This window comes from Ischnura elegans, chromosome 6, assembly GCF_921293095.1.
Source record: "Ischnura elegans chromosome 6, ioIscEleg1.1, whole genome shotgun sequence".
NCBI classification, from domain to species: domain Eukaryota; kingdom Metazoa; phylum Arthropoda; class Insecta; order Odonata; family Coenagrionidae; genus Ischnura; species Ischnura elegans.
Window position 1 is genome coordinate 122,780,900 of NC_060251.1, and position 21,315 is coordinate 122,802,214.

At 38.8% G+C, this 21,315-nt stretch overlaps 1 protein-coding gene and 1 non-coding gene across 2 annotated transcripts in view; both read left to right on the plus strand.

The window, feature by feature from the left end:
- Nucleotides 1-21,315, plus strand: part of LOC124161476 — a 174,027-nt gene that overhangs the window by 24,236 nt on the left and 128,476 nt on the right. The window contains exons 7-8 of the mRNA XM_046537798.1: nt 18,705-19,059; nt 20,845-21,082. Coding sequence (XP_046393754.1) covers nt 18,705-19,059; nt 20,845-21,082 — 593 coding nt within the window. The remainder of the gene's footprint in view (nt 1-18,704; nt 19,060-20,844; nt 21,083-21,315) is intronic.
- Trnag-gcc lies at nt 4,363-4,434 on the plus strand. The gene has a single exon. It is a non-coding gene; the product is annotated as a tRNA-Gly (tRNA).

Genomic DNA, 21,315 nt, shown 5'->3' on the forward strand with positions numbered 1-21,315 from the left:
GGCCTTATGATCAGAAAGATGGGACTCAATGGCTTGACCTATACAGAATTGTAGATTGCAGAATATATTATCTATAATAGAGGCAGACTGAACTGTTTCTCTAGTGGGGACAAATATAGTTTGCTTAATATCATAAACTGAGAAAAGGTCCCACAAGCAAGTAGTCATATTGTTGACCTGATCAAAATTAACATTGAAATCTCCACAAATAATGATATAATTTAGTTTATGAAAGCATTTCTCCAAGAGCATACCCAAATTCTCTAAAAATAAAGAAAAATTTCCAGAAGGTGATCTATAGACTCCAACAACAAATAAATGATACTTTTCAATCACCAGGTCCAATACACAGCACTCAAAATCCATGTCACAACACAGGTCCAAAGCAATTTTAGAAATGGAGGCATTTAATCCATTTTTAATATACACCAACACACCACCACATTTCATGTTCACTCGGCAGTAAGAGGCAGCAATAAAATAGCCGTCAATGCCAGCACTTTGCACTTCGTCACACACCAACCAATGCTCTACTACACATACAATATCAGCATCTTGCTCTTTCAAAAATAACTCTAAGGTTTCATATTTGTTTCTTATACATTGAACATTCAAGGATAAGACTTTAACATGACGCACTAGTCAGGATTTTTGGACATCAGTAACAGTGACATCGTTTTCAGCACCTGTGTGCTTATTGATCGAATGATTTTTACCAAATTTAAATTCCTGAATCCCTGTATTCTCTGGCCATAAACTTAGATCATACAGTTTATTTGCAAGTTTGAGATCAACAGATATTTTGAATGATGCATACGGACCTTTAGCATTAAGAGGTTCCACTTCTACAGAAGACATAAGCTTAGCATCCAAATAATTTTTTAATGTGAGCGAGTCTGTCTCAGGAGCCAGCCGCCAAACATGAACGTAAGCTTTTCGAGGCAATGCTTTTATAGGGCAAGAAATATCACAACTGGCCGTGCCGTATAAGCCCGTTCGACGCCGTTGCTTCCGACTTATTACGTCAATGTAGCCGGCGTTTGAAGCGTCATGATCCACATGTTGACTCAGTTGGCTAGATGTACTTGTGAACTGCATACCTTGAGAACTCATACTCGGTGGATTGTTGTTGGAGGGTTGCACTGGTGCTTTCAATGTCGGCATTTCACGAGGGGCCCGCTCCGACGGTTCGCTCGAAGGTGCCGTACGAAGTTTATTAAAAGGCACCGGTTTATCCTCAGAAACACTTCTCGAGGGCACAGGAGCCTTCTTTATGGCATTTGCAAAGGTCACACATTTCGTTTGAGTCGGGATAGATTTTAAATCAGATTTCAAGGTCACCAATTCTTCCTTTAAAGACTGAATATCGGCCGCCATGCTAGAAACTTTGAAAGTCGAAGCACGGCAGGAAAAACACTTCCAAAATATTTCGCGGCACTCAAATAATGCCTTCAAAACTATGTCATTCAATCCCGTGCATTTATGGTGAAAGATATTCGGACATTGATCACAAACGATTACTTTATCCTTAAAATTTACGAAATCATTGCACGAGGCACACACTGGTCTTTTATCAACGGACGCCATAATTAAGTCGATGGACATGGACATACATCCATTCCCAAGATGGGAGAAAATCCTCCTAGGTGCAGAGATTATGATGTTAGCATCATCTGCATGGAGGATAACCTTTTCAGTTTCCGTGCAATTTAAGTAGCAAGGAAAGTCATTTATATTATTATTATTATTATTATTAAATAATTGGTTACAAGTCGACCATGTAGTCGGGTGGTAACATAAAGTTATTACACAATAATATACATAAAACCAAAATGCAAAACAAAATACTTAGTACCACAAATTTTTTAAAAAGCCCTCAACAAAACCATTTTTACACAATACATGTCCCCGTATACCTAGCACCAAATCAGCAAAAATACATTACATATCTACATTTACATTGCCCTCAAAATCCATTTTTACACAATAATATACTAAGACCAAAAAAAAAAAACAAGAAACACAAAATTTTAAAAATATACAATTACAAAGCCCTCAAAATTCAATTTTATCTACCATTTTGGTAAATATAGAGGCGTGAGTTGGAAATGGCTCAGAAAAAATTTCTTCGGGTAAGCCATTCCAATCCTCTATCCCCCCGATGTAGGAAGGAAAATTTTAGTCTATCTGTCAGCTGCCTTGGGGCCTTAATCTTATAATTATGATCCCTCCTCCCTAGATAACTTGGTCCTTTTAACCGATTCGTTAGCTCCCTCCACGCAGGATCACCACTGTAAGTTTTAAATACACACTTCAAGCGTGCTTTCTTCCTCCTTGATTCTAAAGAATTCCATCCCAGCGTTTTTAACATTTCCGTGACGCTTGCCTTCCTTCTGAAATTTCCCAAAACAAATCTAGCTGCTAATCGCTGAACTTTTGCTAATTGCTTGATCTCACGATTCAAATGAGGATCCCATACTGATGCCCCGTATTCTAGAATGGGCCTAACAAACGTTTTATACGCGAATTCCTTTGTTTTTTTACAGCTTTTTCCAAGGGTCCTCATCAAAAAATGTAACGCCCTGAAAGCTTTGGTCGCAGTTTTTTCGATATGAGTTCCCCATTGCAAATCCCAGCTTAATGTCACTCCTAGGTAATTACAACATTTGGTTTCTGACAGTAAGTCACTTATAATATGGTAATTATTTTGTACACAACTCCTACCTTTCCGAAATCTAATTAGATTAGTTTTGCTGGCATTGATGATCATTTTATTTTCTTTAGACCATTTATCCAAATTATTTAGGTCATTTTGTAAGATGATACAATCATCTACTTTGTCTATGACTCTATAAATAATGCAATCATCTGCAAACATTCTAATTGTGCTCTTTATATTCCCACTAATATCATTTACGTAGATAATAAATAGCAAAGGACCTAGCACACTTCCTTGCGGTACCCCTGAAGTGGCATTGAATTCATCGGAAAAAATATCGCCGACTCTTAACACGTTGTGACCTACCTACAGTAAATGAATTTATCCATTTTACGACCCTACCATCCAAGCCGAGTGCGTTTATTTTTTAAAATAGAATCTCATGATCTACCCTATCAAAAGCTTTTGAGAAATCAATCAGAACCCCATCGATTTGCTTCCCGTTGTCAAGCCCCTCCACCAAATCCTGATAAAGAGATGCTAATTGACTTTCACAGGAGTAACCCTTACGGAAACCATGTTGTCCTTCCCAAAACCAGTTCTTTTTTCTTAATACCTCCTTGATGTAGTCCGCGATCAGATGCTCCATTAATTTACACACGATGCAAGTTAGACTAACCGGCCGATAGGAATTAACACTATCTCGAGGCCCTTTTTTGTAGATGGGAGCTATGTATGACTGTTTCCAGTCATTAGGTAAATCACCATTGTTAATTATTTCCGTGAACAAGTGTTTCAGAAAAGGAACTATAAAATTACCCAACCTTTTAATTAGTTCCCCCGGAAGACCGTCAGGTCCACAGGACGCGTGACTTTTTATTTTTTTCAATCTATTTCTTATATCACTGCCTTTGATTTCAAAAGAGTCAAACGAATGATCTTCCCCAACTATTGGTGATAATACTTCATCTTCACTGTACACTTTGGAAAAAAAGTTCTTAAAAGCTGTGGCTTTTGAATAATTATCGTTTACAATACGGTCTTCACACTTGAGAGAAATATTTTCTAGAGCATTATACCCTTTTCGTCTCCTTCGAATATATTTGTAAAGCCCACTCCAGCCCTGGTCTTTTAGTGAGTTCTTCAAAAATGTATCCTTGGCCTTTAATTTTTCGGCGTTTAGTTTCTTATAGGCATCCTTATAATCACTTAAATATACGCCCCCTCGATGTCTTATCTTATGAAGCCTTCTCACTCGGCGCTTTAGCCTTCTGATTTTTGCGTTATAATATTCGGGATCGGAGTTTGCTTTTAATATTTTGGAGGGAACGTATCGATCTGATCCTTCGATTAGTAGACTTTTGAAATTTTCCCATACTTTATTTACACAATTCCCATTCCCTACCCATCCCAAGAATCTTTCCGCTAGAAAATCACTAAAACCAACCATATCCATCCTACTATATTGCTTGCACAGTTTTCCTTTTAAGGGTTTATTGGACTTTCTACACTTAACAGACAAGGAAACCGCCTTATGGTCGCTTATGCCATCAAGAACATCGGAAGAGATAAACATATCAATAGGCCTCACTAAAAACACATCCAAAATATTTTCCCCACGGGTAGGTCGCGTGAGCGTCACCGACCCGATCGCTACAGCGAGATATACATTTCCGTCTTAAAATTCGTCACCAAGTATCACATCCTCGGTAGTATAGTGGTCAGTATCCCCGCCTGCCATGCGGGAGACTGGGGTTCGATTCCCTGCCGGGGAGGATTTTTTCTCAATCTCATACAATTTAAAAAATTTTACAATGGATATTTCAACTACGCAGGCTGATTAGGTATGGTAAATAAACTTTGTTAATATATAGACTGTTAAAGTCTTTTTGTTTTAAAAATATTAAAATTGAAAATAAAAATCTATATAGCCCGGTCAAATTAGACATTGACCCTTGCATAAATTGCCAACAAGCTGAAAATTTGCATGAACCTCAAGGATACCACTAATGAAATCCAGAAAAGTCCCCATTGATCCCGTGTGTGCAAAAATTTTTTTTCCAGGTCAAAGGTCACAAAACTGAGGTTTTTGCATTTTTTGGCCAAATGGTTACTTTTATGATAAAAATTACTCAAACCAAAATTGTAGTAATTACTAAATTACTCAGAAAATTATCTACAAAATTGTCTTATCACTTTTTTCTCTCAGATTTACCATTTCTGAGAAATAGCCATCAGAATGTAGGCTGGAGCAATATTCTCCGTACTATTTTGTTGCGCTCTCCGAACATTATTGGACGCGTAACTCGCATATTGGTTACTAGCTCTCAACTGTCCATTCGCCAACAATCGGGACAAAAGGTTTAGTTTTAAATATTCCCTCTTAGTGAAAACATGTGGTCATTGCTAGAATTATAAGTTAAAGTTTGTGCTATATTTAGTACTTGGCAACTTTCGGTCATGGCTAAGAAGTAAACAGTACACTAATACCTTGATCAGTACACTGACTAACAGACAACAAAGTAGCACTCAAACCTGGAACATGTAAAACATTACTCATTTTATTTATGGCATTATCAGATTTCAGAGTTATATCACCAGTGCCAGCAACCTTTAATCTCCCATTATCACCAACCATCACTCCCTGATCACATACACTGTCTCAGTAGTTTTCAAGATTCTTCTTGTCAGATGACATATGACCATTACAACCTGAATGTACCACTATAACGCTATCATCTCGCAGAGCTCTTAATGCACACAGAAAAGTATTTTTATCTTTGGCCACAGTTGATTTCTTTGGTTTCTTGTCTTCACTTTTGTTGGCAGGTAATTTCTTCTGTTTCTCTTCCGAATCCTTCGGTTTCATCGGACAGTCTTTCAATATATGACCAATGTCACGACAGCGCCAGCAACAAACCTTGGACTTCTCTTGCTTGTTACTCTTCTTCGAAGATACTTTCTTCTTAGAGTACAAGGCTGAACGATCATCGGACTCCTCATTCGTGACACCTCTGTGTTGACTATCATCCAAAAGTTTGGTTATAACCGTTTCCAAGTTCATCTCAGCCTCCCTGGCACACAGAGTCATGACAATACTGTCAAACTCAGCAGGCAGCCCTTGAAATATCATGGCTGTCAGGTACTTGTCCTTCACTTCCTCTCCCAGGCTCTTCATCTCCTGCCCCAAAGAGATTATATGGGCAATGTACGATTCCATGTCGGAGAAGTCTTGATATTTGGCTTGACACATGGCACGTACCAGATAAACATACCGCCAATGTCCTTTGGTTTCAAAAGTCTTTCGCAACTTTTCCCAAACTTCTTTTGATGTCTTGCAGTCCTGCACATACTGGTAGTTTTGAGGTTCTACCATGAGTCCGCGAGAGCACGCTCCTCACGTCTCTCTTTACCTTCAGCAACATCCTTCCCATTTACTGCACTCCATAGGCCTTGACATCGTAGATAGTTCGTCATCGAGAGACTCCAGTTCTTGTAGTCATCTCTTCGTTTGAGTTTAGAAATCCCAAAATCACATGGTCCACTCGCAGAAACAAAATCAGCCATCGTGAGCAAATGACAACAGGTGTCCAGTTTTAACTTTCACAAGTCTTTCACCACAAATCCAATTCACTCACGTTTCTTCCAGCATCTGGGCATGCGTAAATTGCAGGATCACCGTGAAAGTCGAAAGAAAAACACACCACTCTGGCTCGGCTGTTTTTAATGAAAGCTGCCGGAAAAACAGATTACCAGACATAAAACAGAAATACCCCAAAAGACAAAAAAGGATCAACAAATTAGAAACGATTACTCTCAACGATGGCACCACTTACAACAAGCGTCACCGACCTGACACCGCGATCGCTACAGCAAGATGGTGTCATCATGTATGGTGTTTATTGTGTATACAATGGTATAGGTTGCGTCACCACTATACTTTTACATACTGAATACTGGCATCTGTCTGCTTCTAGTTCTATACTGTACATATGTACTTTTTCTATACAGTGCGTATTATTTTGTAGACTGTTAATAGAGATTAATATATACACTTTGTTAATATGTTGTTAATATATAGACTGTTAAAGTCTTTTTGTTTAAAAAATATTAAAATTGAAAATAAAAATCTATAGTGTATATTGTATAAGTTCATTAAATATAAAGAGCTCGTGCATGAACGTGCAGAAGAGTGTACACGCTATAAAAATACAGGTCAGTACAATTTAAGGCAGTTTCTTTTATGTGCATAGTGACAGGGTTCCCACTCTACCGTGAAAACCTTAAAACCGTGAATTAGCCGTGAATTTCGTCTACCGTGAAAAAACCTGGAAAAAGCCGTGAATTTCGCTATGAAACCTTAAAAACATCTCAATCTCGGTAATAGTACTACGATTGACCAATCAAATTCGATATGTTAATCATGTTTCATGGTCAGGCACGCGCAGACTCTTAGTCTACGCGTTTCTCTGCACACGAATATTCGAAGTGTAGTAATTGTTCCGTAATGATGTCTCCATGTTCCTGGGCTTCACCGCGTGGATTTTTCTTTATCCTTCGGTCGATGACCTGAAGACGCCGGTTGGAATACCGGAGAAACTGTCGTCATAAAGAAAAATCCACGCGGTGAAGCCCAGGAACATGGAGACATCATCTAGACAATGCCGCGGAAAACTACGCATCATTGTTCCGTAATATATGACGACACATTGACCGATATTTTCCATTTTAATGGCGGAAGTCTGCTATTTTGTCTAAGCGTTTCAATTTCAGTAATAGCTTGGGATGGACTTGTATTCGAAAAAGGACGAATGAAATGACTTGCATTTCTAATGGACCCAGAATGAACCATTTACGAAAATTATCTGATTTGTAACTCGAGGTTCGGTTCTCACACAAAATTAGGGCACATGCCATATGCTTCAAAATATGAGTTTGCCGTTAAAATTTTTCTTTAGGAAACATTTCCACGGTAAATAGGCTTTCAATTTATGGCAATAGCTCTCAATAGACTACGCTCACCTCGTTTGAATCTATGTGAATAATGAAGTAAAAGTGAAAATAACGTGTTTCAGTAGGTATTTATTTTGTCTTTAAGTATTTAAATCCAAGTGCATTATGCAGTGGAACCCCGATCTATCGTTCCCACATTCATTGTTTGCCATTCCTGGTCCCAAATAAAGTTCCGTAAAGGCAATGTAATTTATTCCCGCATCCATCGTTCTCCGAAGTATAGTTTTCCCTCATTGATTGTTTGAAGATCGCGGTCCCGTCGGATAATTTTCCCACGTCCATCGTTTGACGAAAATGAGAGGAAGTGTTTATAAAGTGTTTTTTGTGGCTTATAACGACAGACACCCCCAGGAGATTGAATTACAATAGGGAGAAGCTAAGTGCCGTGGGATAGTTACATTAGCGCATTTCCCAAGATCCGCTATCCCCCTCCACTCAGAACTTGCCTCCCCCCTCTGAAGCTTTCCTCCTCTCCGAAAAAAAAAAGGTCTCAGCTCGCGGTCCCGTCGGATAATTTTCCCACGTCCATCGTTTGACGAAAATGAGAGGAAGTGTTTATAAAGTGTTTTTTGTGGCTTATAACGACAGACACCCCCAGGAGATTGAATTACAATAGGGAGAAGCTAAGTGCCGTGGGATAGTTACATTAGCGCATTTCCCAAGATCCGCTATCCCCCTCCACTCAGAACTTGCCTCCCCCCTCTGAAGCTTTCCTCCTCTCCGAAAAAAAAAGGTCTCAGCTCGCGCAGGGATCGTATTACGAAGACCTTAGCTTTGAAAAAAATATCAAGTTACATGAGAACAAAAGAATCGTGTATCACGCCCTCCCCCCCTTTTCTCACCCACTGACCTTTTTCAGCCTAACTGCTTCAAAGTTCTCAGTTTCTGGAGGTCAACTGCTGCGTGAATCACCTTTTAGCCCAAAAGGTGTCTTACAATGAATTTCGGCAATAGGCATTATACTTTTATTAGACTGAAATATTTGTAAAGTGCACGTAATGCAAAAAAGAATGAGACCAAACTTGAGGTATTTCTAACGTTATTTAAGCATTTAAAACAAGAAAATAGTTGGAAAAATACAATGATGATTTCTGGCAAAACTATATCCTCGTAGCTGAACTTCTCGGCAGTTAATGTGGCATTTTTCTGAGAACAGGATATCTGGTTATCATCAGATATCAATTTACGAGTTATACTATAAGTTTCAGTTGTAAGAGTTACTGAGGAAGGGATATCTTCTCAAGATATTATGTTTCTCCCTACTAACAATCCGAATTCATCTACTCATCTGGCGCTACCATAATTAGAAAACAATGTGTAAGTTGCCTTCTCTTTTGAACAAAAAAATTCATGGCGCAGTCATATGTTTATGCTTCACCCTGTGCAGTATGTTCTGCGTAAGACGTACGCGATAGCATCAGTTCCGAACTTCACCTTGCACTAGTGGTTCTGTGCTTTCCAATGTGGGTTCACTTCAAACTAGCGAGTGTTTTCAGTGAGGGTTTAATAAAGTAAGGTTTCATTTTTTTAGTTTTATTTTCATCCATCTTCGGACCAATGCCCTTCTGAAAAAAAGTGAGTACTTTAAAAGATGGACTTAAAATAATTGAATATGAAGAAAAGCATCCGGGATAGAAGCGCGTGAATATTGGAGAACGCCTCGGGCTGTCCGCTAGCACATGACGGTAGGGGGTAGAGCGAGCTACCAGTGAAAACAAGAAGTGGATGAAGCCGAGGCTCAGGCGGGTGTGCCGCTGACGATTAACGCAACATTGTTCACGCTTTACACTTTGCCTAAATTACATGAAAAATATATTTATTAGACAGGAACATTACAAATAATTGACTTTTTTGGCCTCTATGATCCATCTCACAACCAATCACTGCGCCGGCGAATACGTTTACTGGAAATGGCGTTTCATGGATTGTTACATCGGAGAGAAATCCATAATAGCAAGGTAAATGCCGAGCGGTGAGCAAACATTTTTAGTGAGGTGGCGTGTTCCTTTAGGATATTTGAAAGAGATATTATTCGAATCAACAATATGGCCTAAGCGTCTCGATAGAGTAGTAGTATTCCTGTAATTGGCTAAAATCTTCTTTGAATCCTTTAACAAATATCATAGTTTCGCGCTAAAATCCTGCGTTTCCTGGTACTTAGGCAACCTACCCTAACATTCCCGCATCGATCGTTTTCCCGCATTCATCATTTTTTTCGCCCATCCCCCTGAAAAACGATAGATCGAGGTTCCACTGTAATTATATGAAATTGATTTATTACATTCTATAAACATTTTTAATAAATATTTTCCGCGATCTCAGAAAGATTGGGTAAGGGAAATTTGGTTACTGTGCGGTATTAAGAACGTGCGCAAAAAACAATCTCTCGGCGAGGAATTTAAAAAGGACTTCTGGTGTTGAGATGGAAGAAGGTCCTAAGGGCATTCGCATATTAAAGGAGGCCATGGTATTTGGCGTCCGGGCAAGAGCGCGGTTGGGTTGGGCCTTTAGTTGTCCCTGAATTTTCCAAACGTTGACGTCATAACAGTTAACACTTTTCATTGCTGCATTTACATTCACGGCGTATGTCGCGTATGTTAATTTTAAGTTAATATACTGCCGGTGATTGTCCAATTGTTGACTTATAAACGGACCATGAATTTGACATTGAGACCGTGAAAACCTGAAAAAAGCGTGAAAACTTGGAAAATAAATCTTGAAAACCTGGAAAAAACCGTGAATTTCATTATTTAGGTAGAGTGGGAACCCTGAGTGAACAATAATAGGTTTAAAGCATATTAAATAAAAGAAAGAAAAGCATATTATATTTTAATATATAAATGATGTTACTTTCTATTCATGCACATCGTATTTTTAATATATATTTAATAATAAACAGTTTGCTGAAAAAAATAGTTTCAATTTTTGTTGAAAAATGAGTATTACTGGAAAAATTAGTTCTTTAATAATATTAAATCTGTATAAAAAATAAATGGATAATACAGTAAAACTTCGATTTTACGCACTTTGATTTTGCATCAAGTCTCGTTTTTACGCAGCGACACTCAAGTCCGGCCGGAAAGCATAGGGAATTCCAATGGTGAAACTTCGATTTTACATCTTCTCTTGATTTTACGCAGTTTTTTCGATTTTGCGCAGCATAACCCCAGCCCCAAAGAGGCCGCGAATCTTGATTTTACGCAGTTGTCTTTCGACACGTTTTGAAAATCCCGACTGGAGCAATATGAAGTTAGGTTATTTATTCGTCTACATGAGTTACAAAAATGAATACAAGAACGGTTGAAATGACGTCGCGCTGTTGATCGTGAAACTAAAAACATCGCGAATCTAATTATTGCTTCCCCCTACGACCTCTCAGTAATATTTCAGGCTCCTTTACGAACGCGAATATCGCTCTTAGTTAAAATTTGCCGTAGAAGGATATCGAAACCTAAAATATATGGCAATCGCCGTGTATGCGTGATTAAGACAAATGATCGCCGGAGATATTAACATTATCACCTTTCGTTTATTATTCGACTTATTGATCGACGCTTTTTATAACATATATATTGTAATTACAGTAGATGGTCGTTAATCCGGAATTATGAACTATGGAATATCTATCCCTAACGGAAGGTTTTCTAGAATTTTGCGAACGCTATGTTTTCCTTCGCCCCAGCGAAATATGACGGCGAAATGAGTCGTTAAAAATCCTCCCGTGCCAACATTTTGGCTTCCAAGGTGATCCAAAAAAGATAGTCGTACTTCTAGTTTGGACGTAAGTCGATGGTGATTCAACACGATGGTAAAAGCATATGTTGTCTCATTCCGCAGGCTAACCCCACATCTGCGGGACGAATGGAGGCGAGGGAAAGTTGATTGCACGGCGCGCTTATTGGAGCTGATTCAACTTGTATCTCATTTTCAGTGGGTTTAAATGAAACATGGTTGGAACTTCAATAGCTATTAGCTTAACTCCGCTAGGTGGCAAGCGTTTATTTTTAACGGAACGGGAGTTAATGCCCTCGGGAATAACTCGCGTCGTCAATCGTCATGCAATCATTGAAGTCAAATCAAGACGTGAGTGATAAGGCAGTCCCTTTAAACTCAGGAATGGCTTAGTACCATTAAATCGAAATACAAAAAGTGTCCGGTGTCGTTATCAGACAAGGGGAAGCAAAATATTACGTTAAGATGAGTCACACGGCTTGTGAGCCGAAGGTCCCGGCACTGAATTCGCGAAAGAATGCCGACAGAGAAGCTATACCCGGTAGATTCTATCTACTTATGCTAAATTTTCATGGGAAAATGGTTTTTTAATACGTAACAATTATAAAGAAGGAAGATTGTTCCGGACTATTAATAATTTTTGACGGTAGTTGCGCGGTTATTTAAATAGCTCAATTTAAAAAAGTGATCTAAACACCGGAAAAATCTGATTTTCCGAATATCCCGGGTCCTATGTGCTCCGTATTATTCTTGGTATGCTATTTGGAAGGAGGATACTGATAGCTGGGGTCATTAGTGCCATGAAGTACGGGCTGGGGGGATAGGAACCCTATATTGGCATTAGCCAGGTTGTAATGATAGGCCTTAAAGGGCTTAACGTCCCATCTGCTAGACAGAGTGGTGCACTGGAAGTGTCCTCCACATTACTCTCAAGTAGGGATAGGGCCATCTCTGATAACAATTTCTCCATGTTTCCGGTGCAACCGCGTAGGTTTGTTGGTGATGACAACAGTTTCGCTGGCACTGTTGCCAGCGTCTTCAGGTCGAAGATGAAGATGCCATCTCTGGTAAGTTTCTGCTACTGCCAGGACTTGAACCCAGGCCCACAGGGTGTTAAGCCTTTGTGATGTATTAGCAAAATTTTGCTCCCTGTTAATGGGATTAATTTGGATGACTATCCTCAGATATCTCATTTCTTCAATCCCCAATCTTTGTTTGTTCGCAGGTGGTTAAACGGATTTCCTGAAAACTGCTTTTAATGAGAATATTTTCGAAAATTAGCTTCTCTGCGAGCATTTAGTATCACCATTGCAACATTTCTCCTGGGTAACAGAAGTAATCTTAGCACCAGAAATGCTAGCAATTCTACCATGTTATTCAACCATGGGAAACATTGTTCAGGAATGCAACGTTGTTTTTCTCAAGGTAACACGTCACCTGTGGTGTTGCTTGTGAGTAAATAAGATTTTTAGGCTTCATTTTCTTGCCCCCAAATGAGCAATTGAATCCAGGAAACATATATCTGATACGACTGAAAAGGATTTCATGCTCTTTTACCGTAAAGGCACACATATGAGACTTTTTCTGGATCCGGTTCTGGTTCAAATCAGAACTATACAAGTGTATGACTAAGGGTTTTAAAAATAATGAGCAAGAGTTATCCTGAAAACTATACTTCTCCTCAATACCAACTCTTGATTTTACACACTTTGATTTTACACAGTGCCCATATTTCGGTCCTTCCAACTGCGTAAAATCAAAGTTTTACTGTAATTATTTCAGTTTTCACTTCTGTTGGCCAGTCCCACGACTGCCCCTTTTTTTTAATTGTACAAGTTCAGCTTTTAAAACTTCAATGTCGGCAGCCATATTGGCAATGTTAGCCCCGAGGGCCCGGCATTTTAAACATTTCCAATATAGATCGCGGCACTTAGATAATGTTTTCAATGCAATTTCGTTCAAGTTTTTTTACATTTGTGGTCTATTTGTGTGTGTCTATGTGGTCTTTTGGACTGTTGTAAACAAGCTTAGCCTATGACATGATAGCATCACTATTTTTCAGTCTCTTCCTACTTTGATCAACTGTATCAGTGCTTATACCATCAGCTTAAATTAAAATAAACAGGTGGTATTATTTTTAGTGTGCTTAAATAGCGCATTTATTGCATAAGTCAGCATCTACTTTTTCTTGTCTTTTGTTATGATTTCTTGAGAAATATCCTTGGCATTAATTAAATAAACACTTCTTGATGAAAGCCATTGTGGATTGGTGTTTATTTCTTGGAAATGGCCAAGGAAGTTGTTAATACATAGTATATTTACAACTTCCTTGGAAATGGCCTACTTCGCTTAATACATTATTAACACATAAGATGGCAGCGCCGTTGAAGTACCTGTATTTCTAGTATCGATACTCTGGTAGTACCACTATAAGAATACTGGCCGGTACTACCTAAGTAGGAAAATAATAGTACCCGGTACTACCGAATACCAGTATTTTTTGCCCATGCCTATACTCGACTCGACATTTGTAATACTACTCTAAACACTCGAGTCGAGTACCGAAGACTCTACTCGAATTTTTGAGTACTCGCACATCCCTACTTCGAAGACAGTGACTTATGGTCTGTGTGATCTCAGAAAGGAAAAAAAAACATGAGAGGTACGAGATGATATAGGGCCAAGGGTGGTTTTCTGAAATCTGCGACGTAGTTACTTTTAATGTCGTTATTATCCTATGACACTGAGATTCCCCCGATGATTGTTCGATTTCTTGGGAAGAGTCACACTATGTGCCCATCGTACTTTGCCTTTTTTATTTTCCACGGCTAAAATTCTGGTATGTAACCCCTGCAAGAGCTGTTAAACAAAATGGTTCATGATAATGGACAAGCATCGTAGAGCGACGGTGCATTCGAAGAGAGAATAGGACCTCTTTCCACCCTTACGGGGAGTTGCATTCCCTGAAGCTATAATTTAAAATTTTGGACCCAGATCCGATGTCTTCCGCGACTTTGGATCTGATGAAAGGCAATATCCGAGGATACTATTTGGATCAGAAGTATCCAATCTGACCATCCCTATTTATAAGGGTATTTATTGTTCCAGGACTTATGTCCTCTAAGAGCAAAAAACAATGTACTTGTACCATATCATATAGTAAGTACAAACATAGAAGAAAGAAAAAACACATCATACAATGTTATTAATTTATTTCTCTTTCCATATATATATATATATATATTATACATACATAACTCTCACAAAAGATTATAATTAGTTCCAGCAAAATAACTTTGCATAGCATTACAGCCCATCAATTACCCTGTGATAAATCAAAGAGAGCATAAACATTGTGGAAGAAGGACAATTATAAGCGTTTCTGATATCTTATATCCGCCATTTTGTCCAAAAATGTACACTCATTTGAATTTTTGATACCGCAAGTTTTATTGACAATATAGTTTTCAAATGCAATAATCCTTATAATAGCACCTGAAGATGCCTTTTGAGAAATCATGCCAAGGATGCAATGGAAATTACTTGGCAAGACAGATGTTGACTATAAACCAGACATCCTTCAATTCTAAAAGTTTTCCCTAATTTAGATATGCAATTGCTATTTGCAGTTTTAAATGCCCACTAGCATGCTCACCAGAGGGTTAATAAAAAACCCAGGGTTCCTACTCGACCGTGAAAACCTTAAAACGGTGAATAAGCCGTGACCATGATAAAAACCTGGAAAAAGCCGTGAATTTCGTCTTAAAACTTTAAAAAATCTCTCAAAATTGATTTTATAACTACGATTGATGGATGGAAAGAAAAATGGATCTGTCGATCATATTTCAAGGTCACACGCATACACTGTTCACGTGTTTACCTGCACATGTATATTTGAAATGCAATTATTGGTCCGTGTGCGATGATGACACATTGACCTTAAGCCTGTATCAAAGCTGGAAGTCTGGTAACCAAAGTTCATTAACGCTTGCGAAAATTCAGACACGAATTGCATTTGTTAAATTTTTAGTTGATGTTCGGCGGCTGATTGCTACGTGATCAATATTTCTGCCTAAATTGGCTAATCAACAAAGCGTGAATTTGACGACATTTAGACCCTGAAAGCCTGGAAAAAACCGTGAATTTTATAATTTACTTTGAGTGGGAATCCTGAAACCCCACACCATGTTCACCTCCGAGTTATCGACGCGACGGCACGATGCTTACAAGTATAATTGTGAGTAAGAAAAGCAAACAGGAGCATTCTAAAAATGTGTCAATAAGAGAGAAACTCTCCTGCCTCCTGCTTGTTTTTGACCTTGGTTTGTAGGCGACTGAGCCTCGCTGAAAACCAAGGCCACTCAGTTCCCCTTGGATTTGCGACAGGGGAAGGGGGAAGATAAGAGACGCACTCCCATTTTCGGCTGCAATTTCTGGGAATAAACGTGCATCTTTCACTCATGCTTATGTGGTACATCATTGTGAAAATAGTCCGGAATATTTTGGTGAAGTCTGTTTTGAATTTCAGTTCAATAAAACTATTTTGATGGCCTACCGGATTTTGTCCAATCAGATGATAGATTTCCTTTCATGTAGCTATCCAACCACTCACTCCATGACTCCAATGAATAGAATTTGGATTGGAGGGATTTTGCTATCCCAGTGCAGGAACTTTGAATGGTTTCTTGGAAAAATTAAAAAAATCTGGAAATAGCTATTTCTTATTGTTAGATAAATATGTGTTAGGTGTGTGTATGAATCTGATTCAATGATAATACTTAAAAATTCTATCTTTAAATGTACTCATGTGAACTTATAATTTAGTCTTGCTCTGTTCTCTGAATTGTTTTTGTGATTAGTCATCCCGCCCTCGGCTCATAGTTTTAAGGCTCGCAAATGAAATCAAAGCCAATCAGATGCATTGGGGTAGGAGTTTATGACAATACTCCGGTATAAATGCTGGTATTTGTGAACCTCAGCATCAACCTGTACTTCTTGCAAAGTCCATGACATGATGCAGTTTTCACATGTGTTTTAAGATTCAAGCATGATCACCTTTTAACCTGTGCTCTCGACTTAAGTGAAGGAGAAGCTAGTAATTGATGGTTCGCTGTGCAACCCATCACTCGGCGTGTTCGTTCAGCTCATACTTGGTGCATTTTGACCCCAATACACCCTTGAACGTCGTCATGTGGAGCAGACAGTCCTTGCCTTTAAACTTGTGTGATTCGTGGTGGTAAAATTGGTTGAAAGGAGGTACATACGTAATTAATTAGGTCATCAGTGACCTTGACCCCTTTTCTCATGCTGGTTGTTCCTAAGTACACTTGTCTTTGTGGGACTTATCAGGCGGTCTTAAGATCAGAACTGTTTCATTTGGGGTTTACAATGCTAGTCAGTGCTCTATAACAATAGAAAATAAACCTTATTGGCCATCTTGATTATCATGCATACATAAGGCAGGTCAAGAAATAGAAAATTCTTAAGCACACAAACATAACATGCAAGGCATGCACTCTATTACTTACTACCTATGTAGTTAACATGATGGGCATTAGTTATATCGGTAAGTTTGCCACAATACAGTCTTAGCAGTTACAAATATGTATAACAATATAAGATGAATTATCCAATGAAAATTTTATTCCTACGTATATTTCACTCTGGTACATATATGGAGTGAATTGAGTTGTTCATAAGATGGGTTCTTAATATTGTTTTGAAAGTACTCTGTTTTGTGGTTGTTTGAAGGTGAGTAGCTTATTGAATTTATTTAGTTTGAGTAGCTTATTGCTGATTTGTGCAATGCTAAGTTAAGGACTATTGTTTGTGAGGGATAATTCTTTACTACTGAAATGGGTGTTGATGTCCATAGTGCTTGTATTCTTGGTGGTTGAGGCGGAATGCTTTAGGACTCCTTCTGACAAATACCACAGTCTCTTGGATTAAGGTGCATGGAAAAAAGATAGAACCTTTTTCTAGGCATTTCAAAAATTTCTCCTAAATCATTCAGGTGTCAGTATCAGAGTATGTGGTCACCAATGACACATGAATAATGGGACACACTACATTCCCATTATTTGTATTCTCAAATTTGCTGGCAGTTTTTGTGAAAAGCAATGTCTGGAGGTGGAATGGACAACTAGGTCGGTGTATGTCTTTCCTAAGTGTTAAAAATAAAAAGTGCTCTTTTTTTAAATATTTTGAAAGAGGGTTACTCATTTGCAAAGATTAATGAGCTGTCAATTTTTTTAAATTATATTTTTTCTCTCTCTTCCTTGTGCAATACAATTATTAAAAATTTTCCAGGTTATCGAACAGAATTTTTTCCCTTCTATCAGTTCTGTGCTCTTCCATGCCTGTTCCCAACTGTGCAATTTCAGAACAATGGAATGTTGTGTTACAGATTTGAATATTTCAGATCAGAAGTTTTTTAATTGGGTCAAGGCTGCTAATCATAATGGGATTATGGTTGCACTATTCACCAAGATTGTGGGAAAAGTAGTTATCTTCAGGACTGTTAAGATCAAGTCATAATTTGGTATTCCGAATGAACATCGGGCAATTGATAGCGTCCGGCTGGGTTCATAATTAATCGCATGATCTCAGAAGTGGGCAATGTGTATTGCAACCCATGATAACGTGTACATAGCGACAGTTGATTATTACATATGTACTTGAAAAAAGAAATAATTGCTAAAAATGAAATGAAGTCGATGTTTTAAGTATTTAGAATCGAAGCAGATGTGCTAAATGTTTTACTTGCTTGGCAATTTTTTTAAAATTTGCATTAAAGCCTAATAAGGGGAGTGCAAGAAAATTTCTTACTTGCTGGAAAATTTCTATTTTGGAAGTTTCTGACTAAAATGGCATTTAGTTTGTATTCTCATTAGGACTCAAGACGAGCAGGGAAGCCTACTTTGATATAATTCGTTTGGCTCACATTCAAAACTTATGGATATAACAGACACAACTTACGGATATAACTCAGAAAATCCATTGTCTCCTTAAAAATTACTGTATGTATCGCATTTTTTCAAGTAGAAGCTACATGAGAATGAATAAAAATACAACTTGGGAATTTTGAAAACCTTAGCCTTAAAAACATGCTATTATTCTTAGCTATTAATTACTCTGCTTTTTTTGCGAGTGACGCTCATGTTTGATCCAATTTTAATGCAACTAATTCAATTCTGTGTTTACTGTGCACGTCAAAGCTTAGCATGGTTTGGTAATGCATTGTGGGAATGGGAATGATTTGATGTGTATCCCTTTCTTGTTCTTGCACACCCCGATGCAGCCTACGAGCTGAGTGGCTATACTCTCAGGGGAAGGGCAGGTCATTCCGAGTGGGTGAGCAGGAGGCCCTGATTGTTTACCTGTCGTCTGTGTGCCCACCCCTGCCCTCTGGAGGGGGCCCCAGTGTCCTCTCGGGCCCCAGGAGTGGCAATCGTCCTCTCTCTGCCCCTGGGGGAAGTCAGGGAGGAGTGGAGGCGGCGGCGACACCCCCTGCAGTGTCTGTGGCTTCGGACAACAGCTTCCCTTCCTCGCAGCCCTCAGCCACGCTCTCCGACGAGGACAGGAAACTGCTGCTCATCCTCTCCAAGGCGCAACTTCACCAAAGGGAACTGCGGGAACAGCAGAAGGCAGATAAAGTTCGTATCAACTCCCTTGTCTCCTAAATTGTTTCAAATCAAGCATATATATTTTGTGAGCAAGAGAAAATATACTAAGCAATTCCTCTGAGATAAACCTTTTTAGTTGAGATTGGTCGCATAACAGATTTCTCGAACTCTAATATCCAATTCAAATATTAAATCATTGCTCGAATATTGGAATACTAGAATTGCACAAAGCATATTAAACGTACGTTTTTTCTTCTATTTCACTTGATGAATGTATAAATAAAAAGGTATATATCAAATACATTTTTAAAATCGACCTTTTTATTTTGAATAAATTCCCCACATTGATTGTTGTTGCTTTACATCAGCTATTTTCGGTTGCACTTTTCCTAAGGTATCTGTTTTTGTTGGGTGACTTTGTTTTGAAATTCTAGTCACCTCCAAAGCTGACTTTTTATCATCTCAACTTTATTTGAATAGAATGAGAAGTGGTAAAAAAATTTTTGAATATTTATTTAGTTGAATATTTCCTACTTACTAGTATCAAAAGGAGTTTGTAAGGCGTGTGAAAACCTTTCATCATTGGAGTTGAAGAGATCGAAATAGAGGTAATTTAGGATTCCTCTCTGCGGCAATGTAATTATACTGTCGTTGCCATGTTAGGAAAACTTTAGGAATGAAGTGCGCAATAATACGTATTAATGAAGTAATGTAAGGGTGGATTTTGCGATGGATTGCTACAACAAACAGTAGAGAGAAAAAGAAAACTGCAATTTACGAAAGTTACACAGGATTTCTCATGTTCTCGTTACGATCTATTATGTTGTGCAGTATTGCTTACCGATGTGGAATAAGTCTCGTCATGCATCCTAATTTGATAATTGTATAATGCATTTTTTTATTTACGATACACCTATGCTTTCACCGAAGTGCAGAATGAAGAAGGACCTTGGGACCCTGAAGGAAGCAAGAGGAATTCAATGCAGGAAATACCCAAAACAAAAGATACTGACCGAGGGGATGATCACCCAATGCAACATATTTTTGTTACAAAAAAACTCTTAAGGCCTCCCAAGGCCATCCGAGATCCCGACCGCCTGCGGACCGAAATCTAACACTGCAGAAGAAGGAGCTTATTGTTAGTCCTCCTCCCCTACCATACTTTTCTTCCCTCCCGATGCCCCCCTTCCACTCAAACAACTTCCCCTCGAATTCAAACTACAGCAGTCGCTTTCGGAACTAAATGCCAGCGACCGGTATCGAGGAGTTCTCCCAAAGTATTCTTTCCCCTTAATGAATACTCGCCATATCCAGTGTTTCCTGGGACATGGGCAACCAAGCCAAACATTCCCAAATTGATTGTTTTCCTGCATTCATCGTGTTTTTCATCCATCCCCCTGAAAAACGATAGATCGAGGTTCCACTGTAATAAAGGAGTACATCTTATTTAAAAAATACTTAATGAAAATTTGAGTAAATATGTAAAAATAAAAAGTGAAATTCCATAGAATCATAAGGGAAAAACATTTTGAAGACTAAAATATATGTGAACGTTTTTACTTCTTGGCATAAAGTCATGGATGGTAGTTGTATTTGTTCAATTTATAACATGTAATACTGTTTTGTCTTTTAGAACTTCAATGGCTGTGTAGGTGAAAAAAATCATTTGATATGGTGTTGTAGCTGTGAAAATCCGTTTTATTTTCTAATTAGGTTTTCTTTTTTTGCATGCGTGTTTCCATGCTGTGAATGGTGTTCTGCTCTTGTTAGATTGGCTTGGTGATGCTTTCTCTCTCTCTCTCTCCCTGCATCTAGGGTGGCAGTGTGGCCAGCAGCAGCGCACACCCTGGCTTTGGTATGTCGTCCTCTTACTCGTCTGCCCTCTCGTCAACCACCGAGTGTGCAGAGGAATCCGCTTTGGACGCAGCTGCTGCCAGTGAATCCACCAATGGGAGGAACTCGGAGAGGAGCAGGCCCTCATCGTCCTTTGCGTCGCCCTACGTGCGCAGGAGGGTCAAGGAGCCTCCCAGTCGAGGGTCGCCAAAGCGTTGCGGTGAGTAGTCATGTGTTGTGCTTGAGCTGTGGGGGTCACAAGTAGCCTTATTTGGCTTTGGCATTAGGTTGCAAGGGGTAAAATTTCTCTTGCAGTCCTAGTGGCTTTCTCTTGCTAGCCCATTGACCACATCTATCCCTCCTGTTGATGAGGACACAAACGAAATAGTTAATGAAACAATTAAGTATGAGTTGGATCTTAAATTTTTTCAGTTCTCGGTACCACTTATAAGT